This window comes from Crassostrea angulata, chromosome 9, assembly GCF_025612915.1.
Source record: "Crassostrea angulata isolate pt1a10 chromosome 9, ASM2561291v2, whole genome shotgun sequence".
Classification (NCBI taxonomy): domain Eukaryota; kingdom Metazoa; phylum Mollusca; class Bivalvia; order Ostreida; family Ostreidae; genus Magallana; species Magallana angulata.
In genome coordinates, this window is record NC_069119.1 from 20943618 (window position 1) to 20960458 (window position 16841).

General features: G+C 31.8%; 1 protein-coding gene across 2 annotated transcripts in view; it reads left to right on the top strand.

Annotated features, from left to right (window-relative positions):
* LOC128162813 (transmembrane channel-like protein 7) overlaps positions 1-16841 on the top strand; it is a 26095-nt gene continuing 9254 nt past the window's right edge. For both annotated transcript variants that reach the window (XM_052826193.1, XM_052826192.1), the window contains exons 1-11: positions 1-138; positions 317-415; positions 4025-4212; positions 4558-4633; positions 5097-5169; positions 5305-5477; positions 5643-5779; positions 6772-6919; positions 7428-7525; positions 14811-14892; positions 15293-15379. In XM_052826193.1, coding sequence (XP_052682153.1) covers positions 380-415; positions 4025-4212; positions 4558-4633; positions 5097-5169; positions 5305-5477; positions 5643-5779; positions 6772-6919; positions 7428-7525; positions 14811-14892; positions 15293-15379 — 1098 coding nt within the window. In that variant the 5' untranslated portion in view covers positions 1-138; positions 317-379. The remainder of the gene's footprint in view (positions 139-316; positions 416-4024; positions 4213-4557; positions 4634-5096; positions 5170-5304; positions 5478-5642; positions 5780-6771; positions 6920-7427; positions 7526-14810; positions 14893-15292; positions 15380-16841) is intronic.

Here is a 16841-nt window from a genome sequence, read left to right on the forward strand (position 1 = left end):
AAGGGAGGTAAACCGGATTTTGACGAGAAGTCCGATCCCGATGCCTTTAAAACATTTTTCTGTATTGTGTACACTCATTCATACAAAAACTATCCGAAAAGGACTATGCAAATGAAATAACAAAGTTGGCTTGAAAGGGTATGTTTTATTTATGTCTTAGAAACTAGATTTTAAAATATTAAACGTTTATTCATTCATTGTTTTCAAGTAACTGTTAAATGAAATAAGAACTGAACACGCCTTGATCATTTAATTTGCTTTCCAGTTTTGAAATGTATACATAATATAAAAAATTAAAATTTTACTCTGACTTCAGCTCAATATTCCAAATTCAACAATCAACAAAAACCACATTGTTTAGTATTCGACAGGACAAAATATGCAAAACTACCCACCAAGAATGATTAGTCAACTGGTGAGTTCCATGAGTTTTGTTTGTAAATGTTTAAGGAAGGAGTCTTCTCATTATCAAACATACTTCTTATAATAAGAAATTCATGAAATTTTGAAACAGTCAAACGGATCATATTACCAAATGATTCTATTAGTTTAATCAAATTTGACCTTTTTGTTTTCGCATAAAGGTCAGGTCAAGGTCACTACCTTTTTCCTCAACGTAAAGGATGATAAAAATAAGTGTAGCTCTTTGTAGTTCTGTAGACAGTTGTTTAAGATTTGAAGATTCTAATATTCGATGAAATCATAGACTATCAGAGTGTCTATCAGCTTATACTACTAAATTGGAATAAATATTCATACTAAAATTGATATTGCTTAACCCGCATTTCCTCTAATTTTCTTAAATTTTGAAGAAATTTTGATTATTTTTTTATTTTTCCAATAATAAAATATTTCTGATTTTTATGTATTATGAAGACTTTATATAAAGATATAAATTGACAGAAAAGCTTATATATTGACCATTTTATAAGAGAGAAAAACTGATTTTAGTGATTTTTTCACAAAAATCAATGTATAGAATAGGCGCTTTAAAAAGCTAATAAAAATGTAATTTGATAGGCAAATCATATTTTAAAAACATATTCTGAAACCCAAGTATCATATCATTAGTTCACTTTAGTAAAAAAAAATCTAACATTAATGTTATTGTTTTTAAAATGCTAAAAAAGACTCATTAATCTGCAGCAATTCTGAATTGCGAAACATGTGATATTTTCCTACGCCAATATTACGCCAAGAATATAGTCCTTGTTAGATTCTAAACATTGATAACCTTTTTCTATGCCAAATTGTATGATAGTAAAAAAGAAAGAAAAATATACTATTTTGATTTCCTTTCATCTTGATTTAATTAACAATTAATCAAATTTACGTTTGACAAGTCGAAAACCAGAAAAGACTCCTTCCTTAAAATGCACATGCGGGGATCAGAACCTATCACTCTATGGAAAATTCTAATTTAGTATATTCACATAAGTATATTTACATTTTGGACACGTTAGGATCAGTTTTTATTTAGCAGCAAACATTTTTGTTAAATTAACATATAATTGATTTATCCTGTAGTCCCCTCCCCTTCTCCCCATTTTTTAAGGAGCATATAGAAAATGAAATGAAATTAAGGAAACTAAGAGTGAATTTGAAGTTGTAGATATAAAGCCCCCCCCCCCCCCCCCATTGATATTTGGGATGAGTCTTGTATATGGGTCATTATCAAAATATGCAGCCTTTTGTGTCAGTGTCAATTTAAAGGGGGAAAAATAATGTTCTGGGGAATATATACAGTACCATTGGATTTTAGAAACTTAAACCCATATTGTTGATCAAATAAATCGACAATTTTACTGCTTAAAGTATAAAAAAAATATTATTTGTTATGAGATTTCAGTGAATTTATGTTGTCATTAAATTTTTCCAACGTCTTTAACCTACAATATCTTCAATAATATTGATGTTTTATTCAAAAATCGCCGTTAATTTTCAAAACAACATTCATATTTTAATTTCTGCTATGCTCCTTAACAAGTTCTCTTTTAAAAACAATGAATTTGATGAGATATATGCTTGTACAAAAAATTTTTGTCATTGGTGTTACAAGGCAAATTATATAAAAATATCTTAAAATACATCAAGTAAATAATATTGTACTACAGTTGGAATCCCCCAGTTCATAGTGACATCATTCCCTGCTACTAAAAAGATAAATGTATCAGTGATGACATCATTGTGATAGAAAATATGGCAGAAAATGTTAGTATGCTCCGAAAAATACAATGTAAACTGTGTCAGTGGGATAACGTGCTATTTAAGGTTTTCTGTTATGAAAGAACAAAAAAGTTTTTCACATAAATGATGAATGTTTATCACATTATAACATAGGCTATGTAGCTTCGTGTAGTATCTGTTCTCTTGGCTCATACTGCTACATTTACTATGGATACATCAGTGGTATAACGGTCAGTGGTGTAACCAAAAATTGTTGTTACACCACTGAAAAAAACTGTTACACCACATGACATTATTTAATTATTTTACTTTTTCTTCCATTTCATTTATATTTTGAGCATTTTGAACAATTGTTATTTATCAATTTTACAAGTTAGACACTGTCACAATAAAGAAAGCTTGACTATTTAATTGCAATTGTGTTTTCTTAATCTGGAAAATGAGACCTGTTACACCATTGACATTATTTGAAACACCATTGACATTTTGTATGCTCTAATTATGTTTTACCCATTTAAATACTTGATTAAAAGATAAAAGTAAAAACTAATTTATTCTAATAAAGAAATGAAATTATCCACATCATATTTTTATTAAAAAATCAAATTTTTTAATGACTTATAGTGTACAATAATATATGTTATTCCACTGACATTTCACATTCCCTATTATGTTATACTAAAATCTTTCAAATACTTAAAGGTAACAAATGCTAGCTGAGCTTCAAAAAACATACATAGACAAAGAGGAAGTGTATATGCATTGTATGCATAGATTTTGGAGAAAATTGGAGAAATTTCAATTTTATTATCCAAAGTGTATGATTGATATGAGCTGGTATAGTATTGAAGATGTTGTTTGTGAGATTGATGAGCCGAAGAAAGTTCGAACTCGGTACAAGGTGGATAAAAGTGTGTGGATGCCAATAGTAAAAAATATAACATTAAAGAATGAGTGAATTCATGTAAAAAAACGTCTACATGCCATTTTTCTGTCAGTGGTGTAACACTGATTATAAGTGGTGTAACAGTGTGTCTATCTTCAGATTATGAAAGAAGGAGGCACGAAAACTTTTATTTAAGATCAAATTTATCATGTTTTAAATGCAATCAAAAAAAGAAATTAGTTTATTTTACAAAATTTAACACGCTTATCTCTTATCTATTATCGCTAGGTCAGTGGTGTAACTTTTAGTCAGTGGTAAAACATAATAATCAGTGGTGTAACGTGTACATTTTTCTCCAAATAAAATTAACTGACAATGATTCATGTATATTTGAAAACACCAGTGCATTTACAATAATGTCTTTTTTATGCTCCATTAAAAGAAAAATCCAGTTGTGTTCTTTTTAATACTCAAATTAAAAATTTGTTGAGTAACATCAAGACTTTGTCTCAAATGTTATGTTGGTCACTATGTAAATGTGTCAAATATTTTCTGTTATCTAATTCTAATAACTTTAAATGAAGTTTGTTGATATAAACTTTATGTCCATCATTTTAAAAGAATTATTTTATTTTATTTAAGAATTTTTTCCTATACTATATGCCTGTTACACCACTGACAAAATTGTCACAGTTCATTTAATTTTAGTCTAATTATCAACCAAATGGTAGATTCCAATGTTTGCAAATTTTTAGATGTTATACTTCATTGTTTGTTAAATGTGTTTTTTGCAATCAAAGTAATTTTTTCACCAATAATTTTCTCATGTTTTACATATTTTAAAAGTCTGCATATTTTGATAATGACCCATTTAACACAGTCCGTGTTTTGTGGATTTTTTATCGCATGTATAGTAAATTTTTCACAAATCGTATACTGCATTTTGTTTAGGGGGTTGAACGAAGACGGTCCTCTATCGCCCAAATAGTGTCAAACACTCTCATCATGGGCAAGGCGTCCAAACCCTCAACTACGTCACTCATGAGAGGTCAAGGTCGACTTATCCAGTCCCAGTCCCCCGAGGGAGAGTTGGTGGACGATATGTACCTGGAGGAATTGATGCACCCCGCGGAGAGCAGGTAACCCGGATGTTTATGGACGGACCATTCGGGAGTAAATCTGTTATTTTGGTTGCATATTAATGCCATACATTCAAATAATACTTGTAAGAATTTACACATGATAATACCAAATAAAGCCATTGGGTGATTACTGGGGTTTTTTCTGGTTTTTTTTCTTTTGTTTGTTTTTTTTAGAAGAAAAATATGTCGATTATTATACGCATCTTTTCTCTTTTGCCATTTTTAATTTCTCACAGATTTCGTGTAGGTTGTTGCTCTGATAGAGAGCTTTCAGGATGTGATTACTTTGTAAAATACATAAAATAAATCAAATTATATCAAATACATACTATTCTTTTAAAGTTCTAATTCAACTAAAAAGAAGACGAACATAAGAGCTAACCTGGGATTTTTTGGACTCCTTCTCCATGATTTCAAGGTTAGAAATATATCGATCTGAAAAAAATTGAGAATCCATTGATCCATTCTCATCGAATTAGATGGTAGAAATGGCTGAAATTGATGTAATAACAAATATTCCTTATTTACAGGAGGTATTTTAAAAATTGTAATCGTTCGTCTTTGTCGATGCCAGGGAGGGGGGGGGGGGGTTGTTTTGTTGACAATATTGGCCCACGATACGTCATAAAAACTATTAGACATGAATGTATTTAAAAAATCAAAAGCTATTGAAGCAGCAAACACGATGGAAATAAACTTGGATTTATTCCACACTCATCGACTCAAGAAAGAACACACTTTTTATATTAAAAAAAAAGGAAAATTTGTGGTTAATGAAGCATTTAAGCTTAACCATGTACATATTTTGTAATAAACTTTGAGTAATATTCTAGCATGAATGTTTTCTTTCAAACTTACAAAATCAGACTTTGTTTTTATAGATCTGGAAAAAGCGATGGAAAAATAAACAAATAGAGGAACCGTTTTTCAGACGAGAAATAAAAGAAATCGAGAGTAAGTAAAAATAAATCATTACGGAAGATTACACTATGGTGTCTATTAATATTACAACATTAAATTAATTGTTATAGTCTCTTTTATACAGGATGCGGTTGTGAAGCGTGTGTTTTTAGTTCTTCTATGTTTTAGGTAACTTTGGTTCCAGTATCGGAGCCCTCTTTGTCTTCACAAGATGGGTTTTGATGACAAATCTGGTGCTGTCTGTTTTCTGGACCAGTCTAGTTGTCGTTCCCATGGCAATATCATTCCCCTATAGTAATGTCACACAAGGGTTTGCTTTGGGAAATATAGTGGATGGTCAGGTCATTATATGATTTCATTGACAAGTTTTGTATTTACTTTGTAGAAATCAATTTTTTACACGTACAACTTAAAACGTTTATACATTAATATAAAACATATAGAGCCAAATATGCCGCTTTAGTAAGAAGGATAGTTTTTTTTAAAACCAATTAATTTGATTGCAGGGAGTGTTGGGAGAGGTGTGGATGTTTTACGGGGGCTATCAGTACCGCGCCCTGGGGGGGATGTACCCCCTCGCCCTTGCCTACCTGTTCCTCATCATCCTCACTTACTTTGGCACGCTTTTTGTTATTATGAAAAGGTATGTATAATATATATAATATACTCATTCACACACACAAAAAATAAAATAATGACAAAGTTACCATCACTTTATGCAAAAGTAGACTGAGCTTAACGTACGTGTTCGTGATATAGTATAAGATTTCAGTATTAACGGATAAACAAAGATATGACTGGATAGTAGAAATATTAAACAACCTTGACAATTCCGGAATAAATGAAAAGGCGATAAACTATAAGAACGTTCCATTACATCCATAGTTTACTACTTAGTGCGATAAAAAGTGTAACTGAAAATGACAAAAGAGAGGCCTGTTTTACCAGTGAATAAACAACCGCATTTATACCATTTACATGTAGCAATGAAATTTCCTGAACCAGAACATTCCATAGTTTTCAAGCAAATGTAGTTTCTTACTTAAAGCTAGTTTACATTTATTCACAACCTGCATGTAATAAACCATAAATGCATAAAAGTGATTTCAGACCCCGAAAGAAATTAAAAATAATGACTCACGGTCTTTGATTTTATCTATATTAACCTTTTCCACCAATTTTCACATCGTGGAGATTTTAGCACGAGTTTTGCGCAAGGTTTACGTGAAGGTAATATGCGGAAACTGAACTATTAAATCTTATGATACAAAATTTAACTAAACTCCACAATGAATGAAAAGGAGAACAAAAACGCATCGTCATTGTTGTGTAGAAAAAATATAACTCATGTAGAAACCAATATACTACTGAAACATGTTAAAGCTGTGGGTAGAACATGTAGTTAGAGAGGAGGAATAAGCATATTGATAGATAAATTGAAAACGTATGGCTGGCCTGGAATCAGGACCCGGGACCCCTGCATCTTATTCAGGTGCTCTACCACTGAGCTACCCAGGCCGATATAGCCCCAACTAATGCATTCGTTAAATATCAAGTACAGACGACGCATCTTGATTTATAAAAAAAAAACAGTGAAAAAAACTAGTCTGAAATTTAAACAAATGCTGCTTTTAGTGTAGCACGAGCCGCGTCCCCACGGTCCAGTACAGCCGCCGAAACTCGATTCAAGTTCTCCCTCATGACGCTTTCTTCATGGGACTACTCTGTGACGTCACCGGAAGCTAGTATTAATCTGTCTAAAGGAATTGTCAGTATGTTCAAGGTACGTGCAGATCAAATTCTAGAACCATTATAACAGGAGCTTGGACTTTGGGTAGTTGTGTCAAACAGCAATGTGACGTATGCCTGTCTATTTCATTGCTGCCCACTCAGTGAAAGCTCATTGAAATCAACACGATTTTTCTGGCTTTTGAGCTAAGACTACGCAATCGGTGCATATTTCACTTGAATCCAGCGTCATTTTTAACATGTTTTGACGTAAGAAATGATAGCTACGTCCTACGAAAAGTCCAAGGCCTTGTTAAAATGGTTCTAATTCAAACCTTAAATTTATTAATATTCCTCGAAAATATTTTGGTTAGCCCTTGAAAAAATTTTTAATAATAATTCTAAAAACGGTAACTAAAGGATATGGTTAAAGTTCAGCGTATGATAGATTACAAATTCCCTAAGAATGATAATTTTATATATCTTAAGTATAACAATAGTAAAAGTTATCTCTCCTGTTACAGTAAACCATACCTTTATTGATGGTGAATTGTACATTTCAGGATCACATATATGAAGTTAAGGCTAAAGAAGCAGCGGATAAATTTACAAATAAAACCAAGATATATGCCCTGAGAGTCCTCGCTTGGATCATTACCATGTAAGTCATTAGTAGATTAGACTAGTGGAAGACCATACTCTCTCTACTAGGCTTGTTAAAACACCGATTTTGAACAGTTGTAATCTGCAAAGCAAACTATTGCTCTATATATTCACTGTAATTTGGCGCATTTTTCGTTAAGACTATTGCAAGCGCTCTTTTTCACTGGAATACGCATGCTCGACTCCATAGTAGGGGATTCTAGGAATACTGTACTACTGTAGATAAACTGTACCATTTGAATTTCGTTTTATCATCTTCACATGAAGTTTTGTTTTCTATTGTAAATGTCAAAAAGTAAAAGTAGCCTAGGTCTTATATTGCAAAGTTATTTTAAATATTATAATGAATAGCTAGCCTTATCTTAAATTCTATGTTTTCCGAGCTTGCCGGAAAGGCCCGAGAAGATACGATTGCTACGAAAGAGTACCAACGGTTCTTAAAGCTGCTTGGTCCAATTTTATATCAAATTTTATGTACGCTTTTAAACAATGGCTATGCTTAGTATATGTATAATAATAGACATTGCAGTAGTTTTCCCAGTCAATTAAGCCAAATTTCAATGAAGAAAAATACGTACAAAATTTGCTAACAATACAAACGACATTAAAAGATACCGCGTTATTTCGCCTCATGTTAGATTTCACCCCTGACGACGTGACGAGTATGGTTGTATTACGAATTTGACATCGCTTTAAATAAAGGTCGAAATGGCCAGACAAATGATCAGACAAATTACAAATAAACATGTGTACGTTTTTTTCGCCAATATTTCTAAAGTTTGCTTTCTTTACAATCGAATAGCATGCGGGTTGAATAAACCCAATCATTCGGGGGACGAAACCATTCGGTTTCCTTTTCTAAACATTCCCGTGATGCATTTTGGTTTGTTTTTTCGTTTGCTCAAAGAGAAATTATTTTCATTTACTTTGAATATTTCTAACTTTGAAAGGAGATTGGTTCTGCTGGTGTAAAAAGGAGAAAGTCCATAACTTTGTAAGATAAATGATTTGTATGAACAAAATTTTGATACTGTAATTACGAAAAAATAGGACCAAGCAGCTTTAAAAATTTCACCTCGAAATGAAATTCTGTACAGTAGATACATAATGATTAGGGCACTGGCAATGAGCTATGCCATTGCCGATGTGAAGCCCACTCTAATTTCACAATTCTAAATTGAGATCCTACTCCAGCACAATTTCAGTATAACACCGTGCCTTACTATTGTTAATTAATTTAAACCGATGTTTTAGAAATCTGCTTCTGTGTTTATGATGTCTACAGCGCGAGCTCATCAATCTTTTTAAAAGATAAACTTGTTTATAGTATAATTTATCCCATTGCTTATTTTTGACAAGAAAATACGTCATAATATAATGGCGTTCGATGTCTCAATAAGGCATACAAATGCAGTTCGCTTTCCATGTCTTGATTCATCTTTACAATACAACGGATTATCTTAAGGGTCTGAAACCTTTGTTTTGTGAATATATTATCATTAAATAATACTTAGTCTAGTATTTATTAGCTCACCTGAGCTGAAAGCTCAAGTGAGCTATTCTGATCACATTTTGTCCGTCGTCCGTTTGTCCGTCCGTCCGTCTGTCCGTCTGTAAACTTTTTACATTTTGAACTTCTTCTCTAAAACCGCTTATCCAATTTCAACCAAATTTGGCACAAAGTATCCTTATGGGAGGGTGAATATAAATTGCAAAAATGAAGTCCGATCTGTATTCAAAGCAGAGGAAACCTTGAAACTGTAGAAAAAGGGGGGTGCATTTTTAAAAATCTTCTTCTCAAGAACTCCTGATTCCAATTCAACGTAGTTTAGCATAAATTATCCTTATGTATGGAACGCCATGGCTGCCTTATAGCATAATACTATAGGTACATTATGTCAAATTATCATTACATTATGTCAAAGTCCATTACGTGGTGTGAATATATCTTTACGCTAGGTCAAATCGTTATTACGTGATGTCAAAAGCACGTTAGGTGAAGTAAACATGTCTTTACATTATGTCAATTTTTTACGTTGTGATGTAAAATCATCCTTACGTTATGCCAACATTGTACAACCAAAGGTCAATACATCATGACATTATTTCGACACTGTATTACATGGGGCGAATGTATCCTTACATTATGTCAACATTTTATTACATGCTTTCAATATATCCTTACATTATATCAACACTGCAGTACGTATCGCGATTCTATCCTTACATTATGTCAACATTTTATTACATGATATCAATGCATTTTTACATTTTATCAACACCTTCATACATGGTGTTAACTCATCCTTTCATTATGTCAACACTTTATCACTTTATGTCAAAAGTACATTACTTGATACGAAAATGTCTTGACTTTTTGTCTAAACTTTATTACGTGATGTAAATAAGTCTTTACATTAGGCAAATTCTCTATTCCGTGATGTATACGCTCTATTACTTAAAGTCGAAACATCATTCCGTTATACAAACACGAAATCCTTGGTCTTTGTATATTTGTCATGTTTTAAATTCAAAATTTACTATATAGAAACGGTACGCCGATTTACCCAAATGGACCCATGCAGAAAAACCCCAACAGTAAATACTAGTAAGAAGCAGTGATTTAATCATACACATGTACTAGAATGAAAATATATATAGGCCTATATATAGGTCTTCTGAAAGCTGTTAAAGACTTAGTTGCTGACAATTTAATTTCCCGAGAGTGAATGAACATCTACGTATTTAAACATTGAATTTATAGTTTAGATTGACCTAAGTTATAAGAATAAGACTTAAATCCAAGTTTTCTCGTGCTCATCGGCATTTGAATATTCAAAATGAAATGGATATAAAATCTAAAATTAACCCCTTTATTGTTGGGTTTTTTTGGGGGGGGATTTAAAATTTTATTTTTGATTTATACTTTTTTTACTTCAAGAATATTCAAATTACGTTCGTTACTACACACTCAGTCATTTAGCAGTCAGGGTTCTTTATCGTTGCAAAGCCTGTATGTCGTGGCGCAGACACCCAGGGCATATTTAATTTTTTTAAAATTTAGTCTCAAAGTATTTAGTAGTTAAAATAAAGTATTTAGTAGTTAAAAGTAAACGTTGCTATTGCTATCTTAAATTAAGGATACTGACCCTAACTACACCTGTAGGTATGGCCGTTCTGCTACAAAATTATTATGCTATGAAAATGATTTTTTTCTTATTGCTGCAGAGGGGGTGGGAATGGTGTTTGTGGAGGGGGTACGCTACGTTCCTCTGAATAAATTTTCTCCTTTTCATCCAAGAGGGCACTTGATAACTTATATGAAATAAAATCTACAAATAAATTACAAGAGATCTTTAACCCCTTTAAAGACCTTCTCCATCTTGATATAGATGTTTTTATGAAATGTTGGTTTTAGGTAATTGTTCAGACAGAGGGTATAAATCAGAAATATGTCGTAATAAAAACGCACACAAATAAGAGAGGGGAACTGTATTCGCCGATTTCAGATTTATTATAAAGAAAAGCAAACACTTTTGGTAGAATTGGTACTGTCTTCAGGGTTTGCCCCATACATGTAACTTACTAATTTTTAATTAAATGAAATAATTCGACAACATGAGTGTTGGTTTTTGTAAACAGTTAAATGTATGATCATGTTACATATATTTTCGTTGTAAGTATAGAATAGGCGTGAAAATAGGCTGAGAAGGAAATTTACGCTCATTCCGTTCTGTTCCGTTGAATACCAATATCCACAGGGGTAATAATATATTGCGGAACGTAACGGAACCAGAATCTTACAAATAAGTCAAGTACTGCTGACATTGTAATTTTAAAGATGGTATGCTTTGGAATGCGTTTCGTTTGTTTTAAATCTCTAACTAATAGAGAATATTTTTTTGCTAGCTTAAACTAGTTAGTAAGTTCTGCCGTGAAAATACTGTAATATGTTAACATTAGAGTAGTAAGTAATATAATTATGTATATTTTTCTTTAAACAACGAATTTAAACAATAAAATTAAAGATCAATCTTTTTTTGAATTGAAATGAATAAAATCAAAATAAATCATTATTTTTAAATTTCTATTTTCCCATTGGATGACCCTTTACTGGTTCCATTCTGTTCCACAAAGTTTCAATAGCCCCTGGATACATTTGGGTAAGCTTACCGTTTCCTTGTATATAGAAAGGCCGATGTATCCGTGTTCGCGTAACGAAATGATGTTTCACCTTAAAGTAATGGAGCATGTACATCATGAAACAGAGAACTGACCTACAGCAAAGACTTATTCACATCACGTTATTAAGTTTAGACATAACGTCATAAACTTATGACATCAAGTTATAAAGGTTTGACATAATAAAACGATATATTTACACCATGTAATAAGGTGTTGATAAAATGTAAAAATGCATTGATATCATGTAATAAAATGTTGACATAATGTAAGGATAGAATCGCGATACGTACTGCAGTGTTGATATAATGTAAGGATATATTGAAAGCATGTAATAAAATGTTGACATAATGTAAGGATACATTCGCCCCATGTAATACAGTGTCGAAATAATGTCATGATGTATTGACCTTTGGTTGTACAATGTTGGCATAACGTAAGGGTGATTTTACATCACAACATAAAAAGTTGACATAATGTAAAGACATGTTTACTTCACCTAACGTGCTTTTGACATCACGTAATAACGATTTGACCAAATGTAAAGATATATTCACACCACGTAATGGACTTTGACATAATGTAATGGTAATTTGACATAATGTGCCTATAGTCTAATGCTATAAGGCAGCCATGGCGTTCCATACTTATGGGAAGGAAAATATAAATTGCAAAAATTAAGTGCTAATTCTGTTTTATATCCGAGTTATTACGAAAATAATAATAAAGGAAAGGCGTGTTTCAATCAGTTTTAAAATAGCTTCGGGTTCAGCATCCGGTAAAATGGGTAGGCAAGACTTGGCCTGGGCAAAACAAAGATTGGCAGTTATCAATCTGCCAATTTCTTTAAAATTTCAGGATATTTGGTGGACCAGTATATTTGTATTCGCTGTAAATATTGCTGCAAAATAATGCGTATTTGGAATTGACGATTGTCGATCTGCCTTGGCTTTTATTTTGCCACGGCCCGGGTTTGCATATACCCATTTTACCAAGACTCGTATTTCATACTTCTAAAACGAGGTTCTTTGTTTAAAGCAGCCATGACATTATACGAAAAAGGGTCGATCTGACTATGATGAATTTGCTTGTTGTGCAACAGTTCGCGTATGAAGGGAAATTTTTGAAACATGCAAAATATATTGTTGCCGATTTTGTGAAGTAAATTGAGGCTAAATATTTCAATGAGTTGACAGTTTTCACACCTGACGTTGGTGTTAGCTTGTTCTGATTTTCGTTTCGTTTTCATTATTTCTGCTTTGTAACTTTGGAACTGTCGTTTGTATTTCGTGATTTTTACGTATCAAATCAAACAGAGACTTCGGTAAATCAAACAGTTAACTGTTTACCTGCGCAAATTAAGCAAAATCTGATGTATCAAAAAAGTACTGAAATACAATTCATTCTATCGGTAATTCGATCGGCATTGCCATTATCTTTTGCGTAAAGGTAGATTAATGCAATAGGTTTTTTTGCGATGTTCGGCATTTTCTCGAGTTTATTCAGTTTAAATAGAGTTTGATATCGCTGACGGAAATATGTAGGTATATACATGTATATGTACGTATGATTCATTTCGAAAAAATAAATTGTGTTCTTTATTTGTTATAGTGCATGTTTCTTGTGTTTAATTGTTTACAATTTCTATTTACTAACCATATTTAAGTGTTAAGCTTCAAATTATAAGCAAGATACAGAGATTTGCTCACAATTGTACACAGATCTTAAAAACTAAAGATTAAAAAAGTAAAAAATTTGTCAATATTTATTAAGAAAATTTTCAAAGTCTGTTCTTCCAGAAACCAACTTTAACAACTTATTGTATTGTAAACTTAACCTTTTTTTGTCATTATTACTCCTACTGTACATGTGATCCTTGACTGTATTCGTGTACATTTGTATAAACTGATTTTGAACCTCAAATACCAGTGAACTGGTCTTGAGTGAATAAAAGAATATAAAATCTTAGGCCATTTTTTTTTCTCCATTTTTAATGCTGAATAGGAAATACCAAGTTAAAGATCATAAGCTGAATGTAATAAACTCATGTGAACAAAATATGACTCAAACCTAGGCGAACTGTGAGCTCTGTATCTTGCTTATAATTCTACGATTGACGCTGAAATTTTGGTTGAACATTAGAAATTCTCTATGAATTAGAGTATGATAAATACTTGTACAAACAAAATAAAAGAATGATATTCTGTATATACCTACTCTTTGGGGCCTCCTCTTTAGACAATAAATAATGTGAAATCTATATCAATTTTGATAGTTTTTCAGACATGAGTAAATAAAAACGACATCTTTAAAACAGTTTCCATATTTCTGACACATTTCTGTTGCGGGGATAATGTAATTATCGCTATTCCTAAGAATATCACAGCGGAAAATTATCCTGGTTTGTACGCGAAGTAAATAACAGTCATTTAATTATAATGGAGAACACAAATAAAATTTTTGAATGTTTTTAATTTGAGGAATTGAGCACATTGAGGTACAATTTTCTTCTTCACATCTATACATGTAGGATTTTTTAAATAAAAAACAATAACAATTATATATTTTTTTAAGTACAAAAACTAGTAAGTAGTTAATGAAAAAAATGTACCTATATGCTCTCATATATTTTGATCGCTTTACAAAGTGGGGGGGGGGGGGGGGGGCAGAACGAAAATATAGGGAATTGGAAGTTAACAACTTAACAGTGTACCACTACCAAGTGTTTAGTTTTATATTTTGCGTAGGATTTCGGTAAAAAATCGTATTTCATGAAGGTACAATGTCAAAGATTACGTGTATACAAAAATAAGTGTAAAATTCGAATACTTTACAATATTTATTTTTTGTTATTCTACCGAGGGGCCATATGGCACAATATCTTTTGAACGCCCATTGTTGCTCAGGTGAGCGATGTGGCCCCATGGGCCTCTTGTTTAAATTGAGAAAATGTTTATTTGATACACATGTTTATGTTCTGTAAATGTTTTGTAAACAAACAATTTCGCGTGTTTATTGATCAACCTTATTTAGAACATATAAATAAACTACATGTAGCTGGATGTTATTTTTTATTTTCCCCAACTTTGATATTTTTGCAGACTGATAATCGGTGGAGCGTGTACAACAATTGTGTTTCTCGTCGTCTATGTCAATTTCTCGGACCAGTCAACAGGATCAAGGGTATTACACCTCTATCTAATGGTTCTAATCTTTAATTCAAGTTCACTTAGACTTCTGTAATTGATGAGCATCGCTCATGAATGTTAAATTCTCTAAAATGGATTCCAAAAAGAGAGTCGACTCAAATATGTCACCGTATGATAATCATATACAAGTTGAATCCTCTTTATACAAATATCAAAATCAATATATTAAAATCAAGTTGACTTGGATGTTGGTTAATTAGCAACTTAATATACTATACTAGTAAACGTGATTAATCACACCTTCTACAATTTAATGTAAAACATGTTTAATTATTGAGAAAGATCAATGAACAATTTATTGATTTAAAATTGACTGGCATACATGTAGCTGGGATTCTTCTCATTAACCATAACATTTGAATTGTTTTATCCAGGAAAGAGAGAGTGATTTTGTTCATGTGTACGGCACCACAATCGTATTCAGTCTCATTAATATGCTTGTTCCTCCAATCATAACAAAGGTAAGCGACCAGCCAATCACAACATGATTACATGTAAACGATTCAACAATCATAACAAATGTAAGCGTTCAGCCAATCGCAACACATTTACATATGAACACTTCACAACCATAACACAGACTCAGTATCCAGCCAATCACATCATTTTTTACCTGTACATGTATATGCACCACCAATCATAACAAAGGTAAGCATCCAGCCAATCGCATCAAAGATACTTATAAACCAACCAAAATTCAAAAGAACAGCTAGCGTCTAGACAATTACTTCACGGATACTAGATCAACCAATCCTAATATAGTTTTCTGAAGTCATCCAACCAATCAAAACAATGTAATTGTAATGACGCTTATAATAAACAAAAAATAGACTGCACAACAGACATGTTCCATTACTTTAAACTAGCGGTATGTAAATATTTAGTATGCGGCTGTATGCCCTAATCAATTTTCTTGACAAGTCCTTGTAACCCCATCCCAACTTTCTCATAAAGGTAATTATTCATAATTCCAACAAACCATTTATTTTCTTCATTTTATATTTTCTTTTACTGAATTTTTCAATTTGATAAAACCAGCTTTTTTTGTAGATATCAATGCAATCGTCATAGATTAATTTCTGCCATGTTAAATAAATTTTGGGTTTTTTTACTCGTTATACAATATAAAAATTTATTTGCGAAAATGCACTGATAAAGCCTAAATGACTTCGTTGATTTCACTTTAATGAAACACAATTAGGAAGAAGATTTAGAACTTACTATTTAATGAATTATTGTTGAATTTATTATTTTAACGAATTTGATTGAATTATACATACGTTTTCGTACGAATTGTCTAAACTTTAAGATAACTAATTTTTTTAACTCTATGAATTAAATTAACTTTTTGGTTATTCCATAAAATTCAAAAACATTTTCTGAAAAGTTTTAAATCGGCTTCCTTAGCATCGGGTATACTGATATTGGTTGCATTTCAATTAAAATACTTCAATGCAGATCATTATAACTGACTTTGATAGGAAAGAGAATCACATTGTTTGATGTTATCGTCAATGATAGCTTTAAGTAAAGCTGATAACGGTGTTGTTTTAGCGCAAAAATATTTTGTAAACCCTCTAGCAAGTACTGCTGCCCTGGTGCTGAAAAAAATGACCATTGTCCTTAACTTTGTGATGAACTGTATATCATCATTTACAGCTCTGGGTGCGATTCAATTTGCATATTATTCCCTACCTACGTGGGTCTCACCAAGACTAAAATAAACAAAATTACCATTTATACATACTGTATCTCTGAATTATCACCCCAGTTTGTAAATAGGATTTAACCATTATGCACAATTTACAGAAAATTATAGGTTGTAGAACTTGTAAAAAAAATGTGGAAAGAGTTTCAGTTTGGTTGCCTTTAGAGACTAACTATTTTTGGATTTTTGTTTTAATTCCATAACCAGTGTAACTA